We start from the raw sequence: 21,852 nt of genomic DNA, 5'->3' as shown, positions 1-21,852 counted from the left end.
AGAAGACCATCAGTAACTTATTCTAGGCAAACATACACCTAGAAGACCATCACTGACTTATTCCAGCCATACACCTAGAAGACCATCACTGACTTATTCCAGCCAAACATACACCTAGAAGACCATCAGTAACTTATTCTAGCCAAACACACACCTAGAAGACCATCAGTAACTTATCACTGCTCTTGAAGGGTTCATTTTGTTGGGATCATTCCACACTGGATAATGTGGCCATGCTTAATATATTTATTTTAGTAGTTTTACACCAGAGTTAATTGTTGACAATTTAGATGAGTAAATATTAGGATTAAGGCTGGCCAGTCTCAATGGTTAAGAGGTTTAGGATATCCATTATACAAGTCAAGATTAAAATTGGTGAGAAGGTTGGCCTTTTTTATTGTCTTGGATAAGTGTTGCTTGTCCCTAAATTTAATCCTAATCCATAAAGAAACTGCAGCCCTAATTCTATATTATTTTATTAGACAATTCTATAAAATTAGCTTGATAACCAAGTCTAGGTCAAGTATATTAAACCCTAACCATAATCCTAACCCATGAGAAAGGGGACATGCTAGCATTAATAGTGGATAATCACTAACATAGCAGGTTCAACTCAAACCATGTTTAAAATATTGAAAGTTAAAGTGGAATGAAGTCTTGCACAATATTTATTAGTTTAACCTTATCTTTAGAATTTATTATTTTTTTTTTTTACATGTAATATTCTGGCATATTAAGTAATTTTAATAGGTAATATACATATTCCATTTAAAACAAACTTTATGAACTCCATCTGAAAATATGTGAATGTGAAGCACCTTTTTATGAACTTCAAGCTGTCTGAAAATATCAGTGAACAATCAGAGGGTGGCAGCAAAAGCCTAAAATGTTACTGAGACACACAAAGCAAAGGAAGTTTTAGACCATCTGTAGCTTTGCTGGGTCATACTTTTATTTCTTCTTTGTTGCATCCTTTTTAACTTCCTTTGACAGGACACTTTTTTCTTCCCCTTTGAATGGCAATTGTGACTCTGTTTTACCTAAGTTGGCTAACCATGGAACAAACAGCCTTAAGAACAAAAAAGACTAACAAGCCATTTATTCAAAATGCACATAGTGGATACAGAAGGCCTCTCATTCCATTGATAAAGACCTCAATCTCAATGCTAAAGTTATTGCTTTTTTCATGGCACTAAAACAAATACAAATACTTGCCATGCAAACTCACTACTAACCAGCTTTTACAAAACAAAACAGATGCTCAGCTAATACAAGCAGCTACTACACTGTAGAGAAGTATATATTGTTGAAGGTGAAAGTTACAAAATGAGTACAAAGTACTGCTCATTAAAAAAAGGACATCTGCATTATCACAATCACAAAGTGATACATATGGGTTTAACATGCGAGAAATAACATCCTTCAGACACTAGTAGTGCTTTAATAAACTGCAACAAACGGGCTGCATTCTCAGAATGCTGTGCAAATAAATGTTTATTAGCTCCCACACAAATTCAGAACCCATCCTGTTTTCATCCACTTCAGATCTGTATTCTGAACTTGACCTCCACGGCTTCAACAGCTACAAGCTCATCAAGTGCATCTTTGGAGTTAGCCTTTTTAATCCCAAAACACTGGAGCAATGACAGGTCATTGTCACACATCTCTGACACGAATCCCCAGACTGTCTCCCATTACAAGAAGTGCTTTCTGCTGTGCTACCTAATGCCCATAGCTGAACGCAAATATGTCCAAAAAAGTGCCCTTCACTTTAGAGTTGTTCCAGTCAAGCAGGGAAAACAACTTTAGATACATGAAGGCATCTACAGTAAAAGGTTGATTTAACTCACAAGGTGATACATGACTGTTGTCGTTGTGATACATTGCTCTTATCCTGGGATGCTCATGGATCAGTGATGACCAGCGTTAGGCCCTTAAAATGCCACCACGAAGCAGGTGTGTACAGTAAGTGGATCAGGTAATGTGGAGGTTTTTCTCCTTAACCAGGAAACCAGTAGCACTGCAGGAACTGCCTGAACTTTGACTTAAAGCCATTCTCGATTCCTCTGTGCCTTTGATAATAAAATCCCAACGAAGCCGCCATTTTAAAAACAGCGCGACGATGAACAAGCGAGGTGAACGGCAGGGCTGCAGCGTGCTCTTGCTGAGCTTAGCTGATGCTGATGGAATGTAGGTGGAAGGGTAGCCAGCCATTAGCAGCCCCGCCCAGTGCTTTGGCCGGTGCTTTCTGACGGCGTGCCTTCCCAGGGCAAAGTGTCTTGCTGGCACTAAGCAGGGCTGGCGTGAGTGCAACACTGCTATGCACTCTCGAGTGCGGCCATGGGGCCCTCCAGCCACAGGATGAGCTACGACCTGACCGCATGGGAGAGAGAGCGCAGTGAGCACAGGACTCCATGACTGATGGTGGACATGACCTCACTCTTAACACCAGCCTCATGGCAGCTGCTCCTGTGCATTTGGCATATTCACTCTCCCATCCAGTCAATCCACAGAGCCAAGAGAAACTGGAATCTAAAGCAGGAATATGGAAACTAGCTATATAAATAAATTACACATCTAGATACATGTTAAAATATTAGCCTAGTGCAGCCAGAAATTAGGGAATACTATATGATAGTCCAGCTTGCAGCATTTAAATTGTCTTCTGTATGCCGGTTCAAGCTTGACTGAGAGTCCAAGTGTACATTATTAGAAAGGAAAGAGAAAAGAGCACCAACGTTTTGAGCCAAAAGAGCTAAGAAAGAAAACCACTGATATTAATTTACAATACAGTGTCTGTAAGTAACGCCTTTGCGTTTGTCAAGACATACGGTAACGCGTACATTATGCATCGCTGTTGTGCATAAATAAAGGATTTACATGAGTGTAGACACAGAAGCCTGTCCAAATGCGCGTGCTCCAACAGCAAAAAAGATCCCCAGTGTTTGGGGAGGCAGCTAGAAGCCTGTAGCATGAGTCTGTTAAAGGTGCTGACCACGGCCGTGGTCGGGAGTTCTGTTTGAGCCGTTCAAACACGTCGTGGGCTGCAACGCCGAGCGAGTCCCTCTCCACTTTAAAAGTTTTCTCACTATGAGAAAACAAGGTTGACATGAAGCGAGAAGGAAAGAGAAACCCAAGTCTCAATGTCACACCCAGAGGAGATAAAAAGGAGAGAAAAAAAATCCCAACATCCTCAGTCTGAGTTACACAAAAGGAAGACAGGAAGGGTGAGTGGCTGTTAGGCAGCAGGACAAAAGGTGTGAATGTTCCCCTTCCTCAGCAGCACTGGGGCATGGTGTCTTTGAGGAGGTGAGGTTGGGAGCAGCAGTAACAGGTGGGGAGGGGACGGGGCTGTGGGGTGATGTCAGGCTGGCCAGGCCCTAGATGGACTTGGAGGAGTCCTGCTTGCTGATGAGGACCTCGAGCAGGCGCAGCTTGGCTTTGATGCGCTTGTACTCCTTGTACTCGTCCATCATGGGCACGCGGTCCTCCTTCTGCACGTTCCTGTGGGGACACAAAGGCCCTTTGTTAGCTAAACCGGTCTTCTGTTCACGTCACTGGAACAGCGTCATGCTTCCGGAATAAGCACTACACCAGTGCACTAGAGCAGGGGCTAATCGAATCCATTGTAGGGTTAATGCTGTTTCCACTGCAGCTTATGTGAAGGAACGTGTGTTAATGTGTGTGAAAGTGCATGAGTGAGTGAGTAGAAGCCCTTCATTCCTGGAAAGGTTCGTACAAAGGGTGCGGCCTGTGAACACGGACACCGGAGACTCTAAATGCCCTGCAGCTCACCCAAAGTGTGCCAGCACCATCTGTCCAGATGTCTTGTGGCTCACCTTCCATTCTGTTGGTAGAACTGGTCCTCAAACTCACGGATGGTCCTCCGGAGCTTCTTCTTCTCTGCTCGGGCTTTCCATAGCTGCTCCAGGAGCTCAGGCCTGGGGAATACAGCGTGGTTATTCACTGTCCCTATATAGAGCTTCGCTTACAGCTACTGGATGTTGTGTGGTTTCAAAGGCACAGATCATGCCCTTCCCTTCTGAGAAGGAAGCGCCCATGCCCTGCGGTACAGGAGGGGCACTGAAGTGAGGCGGTGTGCCGAGAGAGGCCGAGGAGGTGACCACACTCTGAGTGGCAGCCAGATCAGCCTGGCCTGGACTGTCCACGTGGAGCACTTCCTTCTAAAGGGATCACAACCTTATCCTTCTATGGAGTGACTTTTACAGGCACACAAGCCTTGTGCCAAGTGCTTTAAATGGGTTGCCACACAATTTGTGCGTAACAGGATCGCTCTCGCCTCATAAACTGCCGAGTATGGCACTGGGTAGCGTGCGAGAGCCAACAGTTAAAACGTGCAAAGTGGCTTTTTCTTAAACGGCACCTGGCGGGTTGAAGTGATCATTAACGGTTCTGCTAAAGGCGAAAGTGACTGTGGCTGGTATCCAGAGCTGTTTTAATCTGTGGGTGGTGAGGCCAAGGTTGGGCCAGTGTTGTCGGTCTGCTGCACTTACATAGACGAGGCGTTGGAGCTGGACAGACGCAGGTCCAGGGTCATCTTGCCCGAGCTCTCCATCTTAGGCCTCAGGATGCTGTCGAACTGAGGCTGCTCTGAGCTGGGCCGGGCTGCCGGGTCCAGGGCGATGATCACCTCGGACTCCTCGCCCGGCAGGACTCCGCTATCGTGCTCCTTTCCGTTGCTCTCCTCCTCCTCCTCCTCCTCCTCCTCCTCCTCTTCCTCCTCGATCTCGTCACAGAAGTGGGCCGTCTCTCCCTCAATGATGGGCTGGAGGGTCTGGTTGCGCCTCTTGCTGGAGGGAGATGCCTGGGGGTGCGGGGTGGGGTGGTTTTGAGTGGTGAGGCTATTCTGCTCGTGAAGATATCACTGTACTGTACCAATGCATCACTGGCACACGCGACCGGATTTTCCTCAACATAGCCAGCAAGACAACAGTTTGTTTGTGAGGACCATAATAATGACAGCCACTACACAACTGGTCCATTATGCTTCAAAGAAGGCAATTTCACAAGGGGCACTCTTTAAATAAACATTAGAACCAGAAAACCCAAGCAGATTTGAATCTTTTGAAAAGTGTGTGTGAGACAAGGCAAGGATAGAGTCTTACAATAATGGGCGTGATGCTGACTCGAGTGAGCATTTGTTTCACCTGCCGGTACCGATCATACAAGGGCTTGACTATCAGGCGTTCCTCACGTGTCACCTGTAGGAACAGAAACACATCCTTCAGCACTGGCCTCCAGAGACCACTATGCTTGCAATACACAGTGTGCACAAGTATAGCGCTATGTAGTCAGGGAGCCTGTTTTTTGGTCACAGTTTACTGTCTGCCTTTCTGATGTGTGCATGCATGTGTGCAAGAGTGGCGGAGAGCCGAGCCTTACAGGGCGGCCGTGTAGGCCCTCGTAATACAGCAGGTTCTTCTGCAGCATCGTCTTCTCACAAGAAAGCTGCTCCTTGGTCATTTTCTGTCAACAACACACGCCACATTTTAATCCCACATCTGGATCGCTTTCTCTCCTTGCATGCAGTAGTGTGCAAAGTTTTAGGCAGGTGTGGGGAATAAAATATGCACAGTAAGAATGCTTTCAAAAATAGGTGTTAATTTGTTTGTGTCAAAAATGCAAAGTGAATGAACAAAAGAGAAATCTAAAACAAATGAATAACTGGTGTGACCACCCTTTGCCTTCAAAACAGCATCAAATCTAGGTACACAAATTCAGGGATTTTGTAGGATTATAATCAGGTGTGTGATTGACCAATTACACCAACTAGCTGATAAGGATCAGCATTTTCATATGTACATTCATTAACAGCTGTGTAGGAGGCTGAAAACAGGGTGAGGAGCCAAACTCCTAAAAATGTGAACCTGTGGATGACCGGTTGCACACCTGTCACAGGTCATAGACAATGGTAAGACTGAGCACAGAAACAAGACACGGTAGTTATGCTGCATCTGTAAGACTGAGGTTTCAAAGGCAAGATTTCAAAGCAGAGTGAGGTTTCAAGATGTGCTGTACAAGCTCTTTTGAAGAAGCACAAAGAAACAGGCAACGCTGAGGACCGTAGACGCAGGGGTTGGCCAAGGCAACAGGGCAGCAGGTGAAAGACACGTCATGCTTACTTCCCTTCAAAATCAACATGTCCAGCAGTGCCATCAACTCAGAACTGGCTGAAAGCAGTGGCACCAGGTACACCTATCTGCTGCTTGGAAAAGTCTGGCCAGAAGTGGTGGTCTTCCACGTTCGACATGGAAACAAGGACAATCGAATCAACTATGCATGAAAACACAGAATCTGGCGTGCAGAAAAATGGCAGCAGGTGCTCTGGGATGATGAGTCAAAATATGAAATATTTGGCTGTAACAGAAGGCAGTTTGTTCGCTGAAGGCCTGGACAGCCATACAATAATGTATTTGTAGGCAACAGTGAAGTATGGTGGAGGTTCCTTGCAGATTTGGGGCTGCATCTCAGCAAATGGACTTAGGGATTTGGCCAAGATTAAAGATGTCCTCAGTGCTGAGAAATATAGGCAAATACTTGTCCATCATATAATACCATCAGGGAGGCACCTTTGATTGGCTCCAAATTTATTCTGCAACAGGACAATGACCTCAAACATAAAATGCCAATGTCATTAACAACCATGTTCAGCATAAAGAAGAACAAATGATGATGACACCCACAGAGTACTGATCTCAACATCCTGAAATCTGTCTGGGATTGAATGAAAAGACAGAAGGATTTGAGCAAGCCTACATCCACAAATGATCTGTGGTCAGTTCTGCAGGATGCTTGGAACAACCTTCCTACCAAGTACCTTCAAAAACTGTGCAAGTGTATATAGAAGTATTGATGTGGTTTTGAAGGCAAAGGGTGGTCACACCAATTATTGATTTGATTTAGATTTCTCTTTTGTTCATTCATTTTGCATTTTGATACTTGACAAATGTAAATTAACAACACTTCTGCATTTGAAAGCATTCTTACTTTGCAGCATTCTTTGCACACCTGCCTAAACCGTTTGCACAGTATTGTAGCTATACCAAATCTGTAGCACTAGGTAAATGACTTCATGCCATAACCCCCCCCCCTCTCGTTAGGCTCATTCCATTTTGGTGCAGTACATCCGTAACAAGCACGGCACTGAGTTTTTTACTGAAGGCACTACAGGATGTGACGTGACTGCGTGGCGCGGTATGGTGGGCTCCTCACTCTGATGTCCTCTGGCCAGCCGTCCTCCTCTCGCTTGCCTCTGATGTGTTGCTGGATAAGCTCGAGCGTGTCCTCGCAGGTGGGGCGGCCCACGCAGCCCTCGCTGTCCTGCTCGGCGAAGCTGCCAGGAGCTCGCTCCAGCGTGGAGCCGAAGCTCTTGGGCAGCGTGTTACTGCGGGGCCGTGTCTTTGGGCTCAGCTCACTCTCGCCCTTGTGTTTCACATCTGTGCGCGTGCACACACACACGCACACGCACGCACACGCACACACACACAGAGAGAGAGTGGTGAGAGATGTTAGCAGGTATGAGAGACAGTGGCTTGCTGAGATGAAGAGATAACTTAGTGCAGCTCTTCAAGATGGCCACTTCCAAGAGGTTTATTAAACCCGGCATACTGTTTCAATCAGTAGTGTCCTAGCTGTAAAATTAGAGGGCATGTGAGCATGGGAAGACTGTCCTAGAACACACTGCCGATAAACCGTAGTAGTAGTAAAATAAATAAATAAATAAAAATCAGCACGGAGGTGGATGGCCGATTACAAGAGCCACGCCCTCCAAAATGACAGGACCAAAGAAAGGGAAAAAAACAAACAAACAAACAAACAAAAACAAACAAACACGAAAAAAACCCCACAAAATAAATTCTGACAAAAGACAATGCATCTGACAAAAACCGAGACGCGTGGCTGAGAGCGCTCCTGTACAATAGGATGCGGTATGAGCAACACAACCTAAGAAACAAGACAAGATAGAAAAGGAAAATTTATATATATATATATATATATAAACAAAAAACAAAAACAAAAACAAAAACCCACCCCCCCACCAAAAAATGCTAGGTGAACAAGGCAAGTGCTAATGTCTACTTACTGCTGTTTGAGTGTACTTACAGAAGTGGCTTGCCTGTCTAGAGGCATTGAGGGGACGGGACAGTGTAAAATGAGATGTGTTCGGGGCGGAGGAGTGACGTCTGTGTGACTGAAGCACTGCCTGGTGCCTCAGGGACCCTTTGGGTAAAAGGTGCTGTCGTCCTGCTGATGGGGGTCATCCAAGGGGGGTTTAGTTAAAGAGAGAGAGAAGCTTATTTGGCAGTGCACCTCTGAGGGGGCGTCAAATGGAAATGGAAAATGAAAGGGGTGGGGGCCAATCACAATGGACTAACACATGTGTGAGTGGGTGGGGGTCCCATGTGACGTGGAGCAGTTACGGGGAGACCTCTCCGCTCTGTCTGAAGGGGCTGCACCTCCCACTGACAAGATTACTGCTAATGAGTGAGGACTGACTCGAGACCCAGGCAACCCTGCGCTCAGGTACACAAACATACACCCACAACCACACCAACACCCTCACAGACATGTATTCACACCTGTACTCACACTCACACCCACACCCGCACACATACTCTCTTTTGCTTAAAGGCATCTTACCTTTAAGCTGTTTGCGGATTTTGGTGAGGTCGGTCATCCACTTTAGGACCTTGGGATTAGCAGCCTTGTCGGCATGAGACGGCTAAAAATGAAGGGCAGACGTCAGATTAAGCCTTCTCTGTGCTGACAATGTTAAACTGTGAACAGGCAGAAGTGAGATTAAGCCTTCTCTGTGCTGACAATGTTAAACTGTGAACAGGCAGAAGTGAGATTAAGCCTTCTCTGTGCTGACAATGTTAAACTGTGAACAGGCAGAAGTGAGATTAAGCCTTCTCTGTGCTGACAGTGCGAAGTTGTGAACAGGCAGTAAAGGCAGGCTCATGATGTAGCTGTGCCAACCATATAGTTCTTGTCTTTCTCAAACTGCTCTTCAAACTGCTTGATTTTTTTCTTGAGGTTCTGGAGCTTCTTGGTGAGTTGCTGAGAGACTGTGTCTCCCTTCACACTCTCTCGGCAACTGAAGGAGGCCCGGCGAGGCCTGGAAGAGAGCACAGGAGGCTGGTGAGCCACACTCAAGCACCTGTACAATCATTTAGTGTAAAAATGGGAGTGTGTGTATCTCAGGGAGCTGTGAGAGTTGTACATGTCTGAACAGTGGGGACTGTCTGTGAATGTGAATGTGATTAGTTCTTTGGTGCAATGTCTGGCCTCTTTACCTCCCGTAGGATAGTGCTTTGGAGGGGGACGTGGCATCTGAGTCATGCTGTAGGAAGCGCTGGGTGTGCCCGAAGTCGAGGAAGCGGCGGGCCAGCAGCGGCTGGGTGTCCTCCTCCAGGGGGAGGGGCAGCATGCGCCCGGCCAGGGGAGACAGCTGGGCCTCTCCACACTCACTGTCCTCCTGCCACGACATGAACACTGGCACAGGGTCTAGACACACACACACACACGCGCACACACACATTACCAAATTTAAAACAATACGTGAGTCAACAATCTCAATATCTAAAAACAATATGTGAATTTAGCAAGCTCAATATCTTGAGAACATCCCACAGTTTGAGTGTGGATCTGCAGGAGGGATGGGCATTAGAAGGCCAGGATAACACATCGGGGACCAGCAGAGCACAGTGGCTACAAAACACAACTCCACACAGACCAACCAGGGGGTCTGTGGCACGGGCTGTGGGTGAAATAACTGGAATAATTGCCCTGCACCAACGGAGGAGGCTGCCATAATACACCCGACCTGTTCTAATAGAGACATGCGATTCAACATTGAGCTTCATGCTATGGGTGCCAGTACCAGGTTGGAGTAGCCACTAGTGATGGAACAGGACAGTTCCTTCCACAGCTCACTGGAGCTGTGTGCTGCCTGGCACAGTGAACAACCATGTCAAAACCTGCACACTGAGCAGAGTCAGAGTCACCATGAATAGCGAGAATGTACTGGACTCCTGCCTAGTGCTAAAGAAACTCATCCATGTCCACTCAACAGTTTCCATGTCTGACTCGGGCGATTCATGAAGGGACACCTTGGCAGAGTCAAGGCTGACACCACCAGGGGGCAGCAACACTAACTGGGGCTGCACGGGGTAGTTGCTTTCTCAGACAGGAGAATAACAGAGATGCTGGTTATGAGGAGGAAGAGGTCAGGAGGAAGAGTGGGTGTGGAACTGCTACTTACCATGCCCTTCCTTCTGCAGGTGCATACATGTGAAGTCTATGAGGGGGAAAGTGTTGGGACATGATGCTGACCACGTATGGGTGGAGGAACACAGGAGACAGAGAGAGAGGAAGCGAGAGAGAGAGAGAGAGAGAGAGAGAGAGAGAGAGAGAGAGAAGAAGAAGATAGCACAGAAGACCATGGTGAGCTTTATCACTCGCCATACGGCACTACAAGGCCACACACACAATGTTATGAAGTTACAGCTGAAGAAAAAATAGGTTATGACTAGCTAAGTTGAATGTGGTGCTTGTCAATTTGTTAGGCTGTCAAGAGTTCCAAATGTCCTGCACTGCCTGTGAGCCATGTTGTTAGTAAAAAATGATGGCATGACACCGTGTACAGTTTGGAAACGGAATGTAGTTGTTAGCTGATCTATTAGAACTCTTTACCCTTTAATTAATAGTTGACCTATTAAATCCATCAACCTGTTTACACTTTTGGTGTCAAGGACACCAAAGTCACTACTTTATCTGTGAGCCAGGAACACACAGACACACACATGCACACACAGATGCACAGTCAGTCCCATAACATGAGTCTGTTTGGGTATAAACTTGCAGATGTGCTGCATTTGCAAGGAACCCTGCATACAGTGCACTATCCAATATGGGCATGTCCACCAGGTTCAGTGAGTAGCTGATCCACCGTAGGACACTAGGTTGCACTTGAAGCTTATGAGCAGTGCTAACAGGACAATTGAGCAGGGAGAGTTACCTTCCCACGTTCCATCAGCGGGAACAGAACCAAGCTGGATGTGGTTGGTGCGGGCCAACTGGCCAGGCTCCTCCATGACCTCCGTGTTAGCGTTTGGATCACGTGTATCCAAAGCGGAGTCCTGTGGGAGGAGAGCAGTGTTAGCCACATTGACCAAGCCTCACAGCGTAGCATCAGCAGTAGTCAAATCCGTGCATTACTAACCAAGGTGGTGACATCAGTCTGGTCCATGTGCTCCCACAATGGGTACACTTCTAGTCTGTGGGGAAAAAACGCTACGTGCACTTAGAAACAGTTGCAAAGCTGTTGATGCAAATTTGGTTCCATTATTAACCTATATTCTGTACTGTGGTACATCAGAGTCTCCCGTCTCCAATTAAGATGATTAAGAGGTGAGTGGGTGATGACAGATAAAATGTAAACAGAACAGAATACATGTAGAGATCTTCAAAGAATCTGCTGTTTGAGAAAGATGAAAAAACAAGTGTATGACCACATAATTCTACAGCTCACCAGCACATATTCCCCTGAAATGTAGCCTAATGAATTTATGAAATTCATAAAAAATGGCTTTGAGCAAAAATTTCACAAAAGCACTACATTTGACAGAGTCAGCTAATGATGAGCAAGATGGTTCTAAAAGCTCCATAAAAACTTGTCAGTGTATCGACTGAATCCTGAATGTCATCAAACAAATGAGCTCTTTTCCACTGTTGGGCTGAATAGTTCTGAGCAGGGACAGTAACTGTCCCTTACAAACTGTGCTTAGCTCAGTTTTTTTCTCCCCATCACAGTTAGCTAACTGTACCCAGAGCAGCAGAACCGTTCAGGTGGATGGTTTAATGACAGAGATTTACTGCCTCTTCTTGTTGCCTTCTCTCCTTAGCAGCATTTCAATTGTTCCTGTGCTGTTTTGCACACATAAACCCTCCATTAAATAGTCCCAAAAACTCAAAATCTCCTTAACTCAAATCTCATTAAACATCTGCAGTGACTAGAGGTTGTAATTACATAATTATGTAATATAATTATTAATAATTCTGTAATAATTATGACAAATTATGACTGGTATCTGTCTCTGCCTCATACACTTCCAGGTCCCGATTGCCAGCATAAAACTTGGGGAAAAAGAAACTAACTGTTCTCAGGAGTCCAGAATATGGCTAAAATCGCCCCATTAACTGTGTGGCCCTACACTGGAAAAGCGGCTTTGAAGATTATGGAGCTTGATTGCCTCTAAAATAACACAGCCTTCCTCAGTAGAAATAAAATCTAAATCTTAGAATATTAGCACGCTGGCAGTGCTTCACGCTGGTAATACTTCAGAGCTAACCTTGAACTTGTGTTGATATTGTTCTCAGCATCCACGAGATCCTCCGTGTTGAGGTCCATTCTAGAACTTTCCTTAAGTGAGAGGCTGCCAGGCTGGAAAGCTTGAAATGCCTGTGGAAAAAAAGAGTGGATTCTGTTTGGTTTTTATAAAACAAAGACATTAAAATTGTGTCATTTTCTGAACGCTTGAGCTGGAACAGGAACAGGCACAGAATGCTTGGGTGACTATGAGGGCATACACAAATAATGAGTACACAGGACTCAGAGCTCAAGGGAAACTGCTTGTGGAGTGCTTTAAATACAGGAGGACAAGACATAACTGAACATGAGCCTGTAAGCGCTCAAGGCCAACTGGTGATAAGAAGGGGCCCATGGTGTGTTTGTGCATGTGTGTGTGTGTGTGTGCAGGATGTTGCTATGCAGATACTGCTGTCATTCCTCTGGATGGTCTATTAAAAGAGGCTGGCCCATTTCAGGGACCTACAGGGATGCAGACCACAGGTGTGATGGGTGTATACTGAAAAAAAAACAAACAAAACAGGCTGTCGGGGGCAGGTCGGCCCGTGGCTGCGAGGAACAGTCCACAGCCTGTTCATCAGACATGCTGACACTTTTTCCATGCTCCTTTGGAGGCAGGTATAAGGGACAACAGCTTTGTTGTGTATTAAGACAAAACCTCGGCCTTCCTAATAGCAAGGAACACAGGCTGTGGAATGGGTCACTGGGCAACAGACACAAAGAGCTCTTGTTTCACAGACATGAATACCATGACTACCATGCTGCTGTGAGAAACATCTGCTCTTGGCTCAGTGGTGAAGCACTAAGATCAGAACACCTGCTTGCGCATGCACATCACCCTGCCTACAAACCTCATTGACTTCTACAGACTGGTCTGCCTCTGCAGTGCTCGGAGAGTCAGACTCATCTTCTCCTTCATCCTCTTCTGGCTCTGCCATCTTCTCAATGGGACCATTTCTGTGGAGGCACACATAAATAGAGACACAGGTTTAGAAATATATAGAGATTAAATCACTGAAGGAATGTTTTCTATTAGAGAACGAAGACTTTTACAGATGTATTCAAATTAGAAATGACTTTGACCAGAAAATCAAGGGGATATGCAAATTGAATCAGAGGAATAATTAATCAAGGCATATACATCTAAAGACGAAGTGTACCATAAAATTATTTCTAAGACCTATAAAGCCCTTATGAGTATGAATATGCACTCAACAGACTGTGAAATAAAAATGGGAAAAGGAAGGAACAATCATTAAATAATTAATAAAAATAAATAAATAAATAAAGATGAAAAATATATGGATATATGGAGATTTCCGTGGCAACGCAACTCTATAAAATGGATGAATACTGTTGGGAAAGCATGATGAGATTTTTTTTAATTAATTACACCTCAGCAGACCAGGAAATGGTTACAACCCGAAAGACCAAACATAGATAACTGGATAGAAGTAATGAAAAAGTTGTACATAACATTCTCTTTCAATATTCTATTGGATGCATTTAAAAATTGTTGGAATAATTAATCAAGTATTTAAGACCAAATTTGATAGCCGGATATATATGGAACAAATATATAGAAGAAAACAACTAGGTGTTTATTATTTTGTCTACAAGGAAATGTAAACAGGGAAACAAAAAAATGTAACCATAATTCTAGCCTTAGCTTACATTCAGGCTACATAGCTACATCTGCTGGAGTGCGTTTTAATCAGTGAACACACGCTCACCCTTGGCTGGGTTGGCAGGATGAGCCCTGGTTCCCATAGCTGCTGAGATCCTGGTCTATAGAGCTTTGCAGGTCCAACAAATGCTGCTCAACTGCTGCACGGATAGTCCTGTGGAGGATACTGCAGACACGCATGCAGGCACGCACAGACACACGGTAATCACATAAGAGTTGACCCTGACAAGAACACAAACATGCACAATTAGTTGCACACTTAACCATAACATGTGGGTGTGTTGGCGTGTCAACACAATACACCTCCATCAAAGAACAGGGTGGACTACTGAGGCCTGGACAAAGTTTCCTAACTTTATAATTGTGTGACCCATTTAGAGCTGCTCAGCTCTGATTAACAAGGTTAAACAAGAAGATCTTGCCAGCAGGAAGCAGTCCTTTCAGAGCCAGCCTCGAGTCCTCAATAACAAGACGCCATTTTAAGCACCCTGCCCCTCTCTGCTTGGCAGCGAAGGTGCCTGAGCGTCCCGACACCTTCACCGTGTTCGCAGGCGAGCCACGAGAGGTGAGGGACGGGACCGGCTGCTGGCTGGTCCTGGATGCTCCCACTTGGGCACTTTGTGTGGAGCACGCAAGCTCCCAACGTGGATGACTGGGCCACAAGCCGCTGCCTGGGGTCATGCCATCTCTCTACATGCCAAAAGGTACGTGCAGATATCATTATTCACCTCTCAGGGGAGGCTCTCTGTTTATTAAATGTGTGGCTGGGACCTGTCCATCAGCTGGGCATGTGCGCAACCATGCAGCCCTGCCCTACCTCAGGGTCACATGAGTGCTCTTTGTCTGAGGTTTATCTGTATGCTGGAGCTATACAACAGCCAGCAGGATAATGCACAGCCTGCACTGATGGCTCAGTCCAGCCGAAACAGTAATGGGATCTTAGCTGTATGACTGTGCACTTTCACCAACCTCCCAGCCAGAAAACTATTTATCCATTAGTGCATATAATGCACATTACTAAAACAGCGCGAACAGTGGCAACCACTAATTAAAAAAAAAAAAAGAAAAAAGAAGTGTCAGTTAACTTTTTGTTCTGTTAACCATTATCTGCCGGTCATACTTCATACTACAGCGGGGCACCAGTTTCCGTAGGCCCGTCTAAGCTAAGCTTCCACAGAGTAGTTAAGTAGTTAGTTGTTCTGTAGTTAATCTTTTCACAGGAACCTTGGACTTCTTGGTTTTCATCACACTCCACTAAGCCCATAAAATCTCAGCAGCTGCTAATCATTTCGAAGCACAGGTTATCTGTTTCCACCACTGAGCCAATACCCTCTCTGTTCCGACAGCGGTTACATAATGAAAACAGCCCTAAACTTCTCTGGGTTAATGTATACAATTTTATTTGTTAAGCTCTGCCTTGCCTTCTGTACACCCTGCAGGAATTTTATGGTCTGTTATACTTATGTAACAGTGCATTTGTCAAGGTCAGCGGCATAATTCAGTATGGGCACAATTAAGTATCTATATGAAAACTGTTGTGCTTTGTCAAAATGAGCTTTGCCCGAGTGGCCAATATACATGTCCGATGGCGGCTGTCAAAGGAAAGCAGGCTGTACGGTACTTACTCTGCAGATCCTGGAAGAATACTGATGGAAGAGATGTGTGGGCTGGAAAAGAAGAGAAAGGAGCCCTCATTAGGACACAGGTCGCACCATAATGTGCCTGCATGTGTAGAAGAGGCCCTTGACCTTCTCTGCTCTTGTTCTTAATCTAGGCTGCTATGTTAGTGCATGACAGCCTGCCAGGGTGGTGAGCAGAGGTGAATTCCATTGAGGGCTGCTGACATCCTCTCACACAGCTACTTCATCATTCTGCAATACTTGCCAATGCCAGCAGGGGCAGGCAGAGATGTTCAGAACGCAGGAGTTTGTCCTCGCCTGTTTCATGTACAGCCAAATGTGATAGTGGACATTGAACAGATCAGGAAGAGGGTGTCTGGCAGGAAGTGTTTGGTGATTCTATAAACATGATATGGCATGTGAAGAATCCTACTTACATAACGGAGGCTTACTTGTCACCGTCAGCGCCAGTATCAGGTTAATGGTTCCCAGCGGTTTTAAAACCTGCCATGACGCTGTTGGCTATTGTAAAGTGCAAAATTCAGCCAAACACCAGAGTACAGACATGACAGGATCATGCATTCCAAGTCAGCTAAGAAAGATGATCGGTTATGTGGTGCAGTGTCAGAATCTTCCCAGAACTGTGCTGCTGGGCAAATATTCTCATGTCTCATAGATCTGTCCAAGGACATCAAAGACACCGACATCTGACTCTGTAAGCTACAGTGCATTAAAACCACACAGTGACATGCAGGTATGTCAAGACAGAAGCTCTTTCGAAGCACATATGAATATCACCAAAATGATGAACCATCTCTTCAAAAGTAAACTCCTACACAACAAAAGATGTAAAACTACATTAAAACCAGTTCCCTTCCAGAGAAAACTGCTCTGCATCAAGCACAAGTCTGTTTAAGTAGTTCTGGGCGATAAAAGAATTTCAAAACAGGATCGCGAGAAATTTTGTGTTGATAAGCTTTTGACATTTTCACTCAATATGGATGAATATAACTGCCCATCGCACAGAAAAAAATTAAATGTGACAACAGCCAGCCAGTCATTTTGGCTTGCACATCAAAGTACATTCAAATTTTCCTACCCTAAAGCATTGTTTGAGCTACCAGCGCTAAAGAAAGCGAGGAAACGATGAGTGGAACCAGCAAGTGTCACGAAAGAGAAAGTGAAAATGTTGACAAAAATGGATGTAGTTTGGATACCTGAAAAGCGATAAAACACAGATTAAGACATTTACAAAATATGTCATTGGTCAGCGCAAACCAAGACAGGAAATGCATCAAATCTTTTCTACACCCACAGTGTGAAAATGCAGCCCCCCTTTAGTGGCTACCTCCACATTTTGGCGGCACTAGTGGGGCTGTACCAAAACAACAATAAATCGTGTTGTCTTTTGTGCTCATAACCACTCTTGAAAAGCAACTAAAAATGAGAAAGGACAGAACAGCACAGTTCCAATGATAACAAGCACAGATGTAGCATAATAACTAGTTTACAGTGTTTACATGTTTCACTTTTTACAGACTTCAATCTTTAACACATCTGAGACATGTAAAACCAGTACATTAATTAATATTACTTTATTTTGTTAAAATAAAGTTTGTTAAAGCAGATAAAGCATGTTTGCACAGTTAAATGTCTATTACATTATTTTTTTCAAATAAACTGTTTTCTGAAGTTTAACTAATGGACACTCTGGTTTTCTTAGGCTTTAATCATTAGCAGGATACTGTACAAGGTGACAGCATCATCAATTTTTATATATCAAAAATGCGATCAGACTATTTTCCCTTCATTACCCAGCCCTACTGTTAAGCTCAGTGCAAAGATGGGTGGAAGAACAAAAGGAAATCATATGATGGTTCTAAGTTCATGCGTGGGAGGGAGAGGAGGAGGTAACAATACATATCCAGCAACTTCATCACTGGCAGATCTGAGCGTCTGTCTCAGATATGTTTATATTTAGACTGTTGGGGACTCAAGTCCATATGTCAATAAACCAATTTATCCTTAGAGAAACCATTAAGAAAAAAAAAATTCCAATGCTACTTCAGAAATGGTTAGAAAAAGGGAGGTTAGAGACAGATTCCCAGGAATGTCGTTTTTCTTGGTACTGTCAAAGTTGTCCCTCCCAGCTTCCATGTTTTCCCTGTCTTGTGTATTTTAGTTCCGTACTGTATTTTTGTTTTCTTTGCCCCTCGTTTGCTTGCTCACACCTGTCCCTCGTTTCTACCTTGTTAAGTTCATGTATTTAAACACTGTCTGACTCCCTGTGTTTTGGCTGTTCACTGTGTTTGGTGGATGTATGAAAGTCCATCTGTGTTTCAAAGCCTTCGTTTAAGTTAGCCTGTTTTGTTATCCTAGGCTTCGTATTTCCTAGCCTTCAAGTGTTTGTTTATCATGCATCCCTGTAATCTCAGTATTGGCTCTATGACCCTGGACTACTCTGATGATTACGACTCTGGATTCGCCCCTAATAAATCAAGCTCTTCTCCACACACGCGTCCGCCTCCTTACCTCTCACTGTTATATGGACGTTCTGGCATCGAAACCCTCTTTTGTTACATCGCTGAAGGCAGAGAGGCTTATAGGATTTACATATTTAATAGGAGCCAAGAGTCATCTGCAGCACTCTGAGGAGGCTTCCTATAACATTCTCCTTCAGCCTGTAAACTACTCAGGAATACTTCTATGGATTCCAGGGGAGTGCTGCTGGATTTTTTTCCTCTAAGGACAAACTAATGCAAAATCTGCAGTGAGATTCCAGGAGGCATAATGTTCACTGTGATAGAATGAGTCAGTGTGTCTCCTCTTCTCAAACTGGACAAATCCACCTAGCCCAATGTCCACTGGGGTGATGAAATCAATTTCCCCTAAGGTTAACAGCTTCAATGGTGAAGTTACTCAGCAGAAGTTACTCAGTATGGAAACAGCCCAGAGGGGTTGATTGGGAAACGATTAAATAAAGTATTTTCAACCTGGAGCTGAAACTCAGCCACATAACATGCATAATTTTGCAGAGATGAATATGATCGACCACACTCCTCTCCGCTAGAGGGCTGTACCTGGAGGGAACACGCGTACTTGAAAACAGGAAAGCATGCGTTTCAGAGAGCCAGGCTGCTGTATCATCATGAGAGTGCAAAGCATAGAGGACCAGGAACAATACGCTTCCCCTGACTCAGCACTTTCAGCCTACTGACGGCTCACATACTTGTATTCACACACTGCCAACCAGTGAGATACAGGGGCTTATGATTCAGCAACTTTGCAAGTTTTCGCAATGTATTCCTTTTCCTTTGATAATTGCTGCTGTGATACATATCCATTCACAACAATACCCATACAGGCGATAATTATTCTTAGCTGCTCTCTCACGGCCCAAATTTAAGGTAGCTGTGAATTCTTTCTGTTGACATACATCAGAAACATGCCTGTGCAATACAGGGTCTAGTTTGAGATTTGTTCAAAGCAAGGCTACCAGTAAGCCCTGGCAAACAGATGCAGGGAGATGAAGAGACTGCAATGAATGACCAGCATTGTTTCAATATTCACAGCCTTTTGCCAGTAATGCAGCACACTTCTGTAATCCACCTCTCCTCAATGAATCGCCTGGTCTTCTCCCACCGCCACACTCTCATCAGACACGGTACCTGTGCAGGAGGACTTCACAAGCCATTTCTGACAGTTGGGTGTGCGTGGGGAGCTGTTTCCGTAGCCCTGTAGGATGGGGGTCTGGTTATCCTGACTGGGCGCTCTGTGGAGCCAGCGTCTGTATGAGAAGGTCGAAGAGCAAGCAGAGGCTGCCGGCACTCATCCTGCAGTGTCCCGTCTGTGCTGGCTGCCTGCGTGCACGGGGCTCGGCACTCGGCTGAGAAAGTGCTGCAGTAAACGAGCTGGACCCTCGCTCAAATATGGGGATAAGTGACGTAGCACTACAGGCCAATGGCCATGCCCCCCATGGGAGGACCCTCCCCCGGCCTCCTCCAGTAAACCGTGGGGGTGGGATGTCTTGCACACACCCCCATACTGCAGTGCTCAAACACTCCAGCACCTGTCAGGCTGCCTCATTTATATAACCTACTCATCACCCAAATAACTGCCTGGCACCCGGATACCCATTATCCTTAACCCCTTATTGGAACATACTTGTTTAGTTCTGATAGAACCACTCAACACACTCCTTTCCAGAGGAAAAGCATAATAATGTTATGTGACTGTTTGCATGAGTTCATGCACACACACATAATGGATACATCCTTAAACAGGGTACAGATTGCTCTGACACTTGAAGAGGATGACCGTTCTCACATCCTAACTAGTGTGGGACAACTGTATCCATAGGAAGAAAAGAAGGCTTCAACAAGCCGTTAAAAATCTGCCAGCATTTGCCATAACCCACTTAATCACTGCAACAGTAGCTTCACCGGGACCAAAAGAAAACACTGGAATGGTAAAATCTTTAATTTACCATAAGGTAAAGAGATAAGGACGTCATTTGTGATAAAACACTGTTTAAGCATCAGTAATAAATACATTGACAAGATATATTACATAGGTCACGTCAAGAAAATGATTCGATTTTGTTCTAGAATTGGGCAACACTTTATGGATATCTATAAAGGCATGTTGAGTCAACAACGCACTTTTTTGTTTTGAACACACAACACATGATCAGGTGGCCAATCTGTGAGCTGTTAAATCAGCTCTCTAGTAGTGGAATTGTAATACTGAGGAACTGCAGACAGGGTGGACCACTCAGTGACCCTTCCACCTTGCACATGCCACTACCTCGTGAAAACCAGCTGTTCACACATCCAAACAGCAAGGCGCCAGCCAATAAAGCATCTCAAGAACACCCATCTGTTTCCTTCCATTTATTTTGGGGACATATGAAAAATACTTTCCATAGCTGTCAAACGCAATATATGGCAAAGTTTAAATTTAGCTTTGAAGTGCATCTGGGACAAAAAACATCTCAGTCCTTCTGCACTTTCCTCAAAACAAGTCTGTAAACTGAAACCTTTGTTTACTGCTTTATGAGCCATCCATGTTACGTGTCTCTAGGCAATGTAAGCCATGTTAACTCTGTACTTATTTGTATCCAGAACAAAGGTCTGAAAATCCATTGTTATCTAGACAATGAAACAGAAAAACCTAACTATAATGCTTCCAGTAAGCAGTATGTTTCTAAAGGCTTCAGTATTTATGAGTGCTTAGATAATGCAGTAAAATTTGCCCTTTGCGACATAAGGCATGATGATGCAGACAGACAGACAAAAATATCTCACCACTGGCTTAAATATTCTGTAATATAGTAGCTTCTAGAATCTGTATAAAAACTGGGAAAATGTATTGTCATAGTGAGAACATCCCTGAAGTTAAATAATGGCACAGAGACAGTGTCTCTGATATGAAGCATCAAAGCTCTTTCAGTGCTAACAGCACCCCTTTTAAACTTGGAGAATTTAAATTTGACTCTAAACATGAGTGAGTGTGTGCATGAGTTACAAGCCAAGTCTCTGAGGTGCTTCACATCTAATAATAAAAAGCTGTCTCATAGTGCAATACAGTTTGGTTTGCATTTATAGTTAAAAATATTCTGTCCAAATATACACAACAAACTTCTTGTGATCCGTGACTGTATCCATTGCCATCATTGAGCTTTGCTAAATCAAAAAGTGAAATGTAAGAAACTTATTTTTCAGTGTGTTGCAACAAAAGGCAAGTATCCACTACTAGGGTACTCTGAATCTACACAACGTGACTTCCTTGAAAGCGATGCGTGTTGGCAAAATGTATTGTGCAGTTGTGCCTTTAGCTATGCTTGCTATCATAGCTGATGTTAGCTTGAGTCAAAACCATTACAAAAATATTTAATTTCTTAATGTTCTCAACAAACCAGTATGTTGGCACAATAGCCATCTTGTAGATTTAGAAAAAGGAAAAAAAACAAACTTATAGAAGATGGGAAGTGCTCATCATCCAATGCTGCACAAGTTAGCTCATCTGAAGGGGCAGACCTCAGCCAACACGACAACCTACCAGTGGAACCTGTAGTTGCTGAATGATTTCCCTCTAGGTGATATCAGGTGACAACACATTACTGACATGCTGACATGTTAATGTGGTTATCAGAC

General features: G+C 44.4%; 1 protein-coding gene across 5 annotated transcripts in view; it reads right to left on the bottom strand.

The window, feature by feature from the left end:
* Window positions 1-1,082: 1,082 nt before the first annotated feature.
* The window catches only part of fam13b (family with sequence similarity 13 member B), a 36,276-nt gene continuing 15,506 nt past the window's right edge, over window positions 1,083-21,852 (bottom strand). For 2 of the 5 annotated variants that reach the window (XM_035532243.1, XM_035532244.1), the window contains exons 8-24: window positions 15,704-15,745; window positions 14,125-14,244; window positions 13,243-13,348; window positions 12,375-12,484; window positions 11,246-11,300; window positions 11,042-11,162; window positions 10,286-10,351; window positions 9,318-9,528; window positions 9,001-9,139; window positions 8,662-8,743; window positions 8,125-8,268; window positions 7,234-7,457; window positions 5,404-5,487; window positions 5,127-5,222; window positions 4,515-4,825; window positions 3,840-3,941; window positions 1,083-3,504 (exon numbers count right to left, since the gene is read on the bottom strand). In XM_035532243.1, the coding sequence (XP_035388136.1) occupies window positions 3,381-3,504; window positions 3,840-3,941; window positions 4,515-4,825; window positions 5,127-5,222; window positions 5,404-5,487; window positions 7,234-7,457; window positions 8,125-8,268; window positions 8,662-8,743; window positions 9,001-9,139; window positions 9,318-9,528; window positions 10,286-10,351; window positions 11,042-11,162; window positions 11,246-11,300; window positions 12,375-12,484; window positions 13,243-13,348; window positions 14,125-14,244; window positions 15,704-15,745 (2,137 nt within the window). In that variant the 3' untranslated portion in view covers window positions 1,083-3,380. The remainder of the gene's footprint in view (window positions 3,505-3,839; window positions 3,942-4,514; window positions 4,826-5,126; window positions 5,223-5,403; window positions 5,488-7,233; window positions 7,458-8,124; window positions 8,269-8,661; window positions 8,744-9,000; window positions 9,140-9,317; window positions 9,529-10,285; window positions 10,352-11,041; window positions 11,163-11,245; window positions 11,301-12,374; window positions 12,485-13,242; window positions 13,349-14,124; window positions 14,245-15,703; window positions 15,746-21,852) is intronic. The other 3 variants (XM_035532245.1, XM_027003610.2, XM_035532246.1) reach the window with 3 other exon arrangements.

The sequence above is a fragment of the Electrophorus electricus genome, chromosome 12, assembly GCF_013358815.1.
Source record: "Electrophorus electricus isolate fEleEle1 chromosome 12, fEleEle1.pri, whole genome shotgun sequence".
NCBI classification, from domain to species: Eukaryota; Metazoa; Chordata; class Actinopteri; order Gymnotiformes; family Gymnotidae; genus Electrophorus; species Electrophorus electricus.
This window is presented reverse-complemented; position numbering and strand designations above follow the sequence as displayed.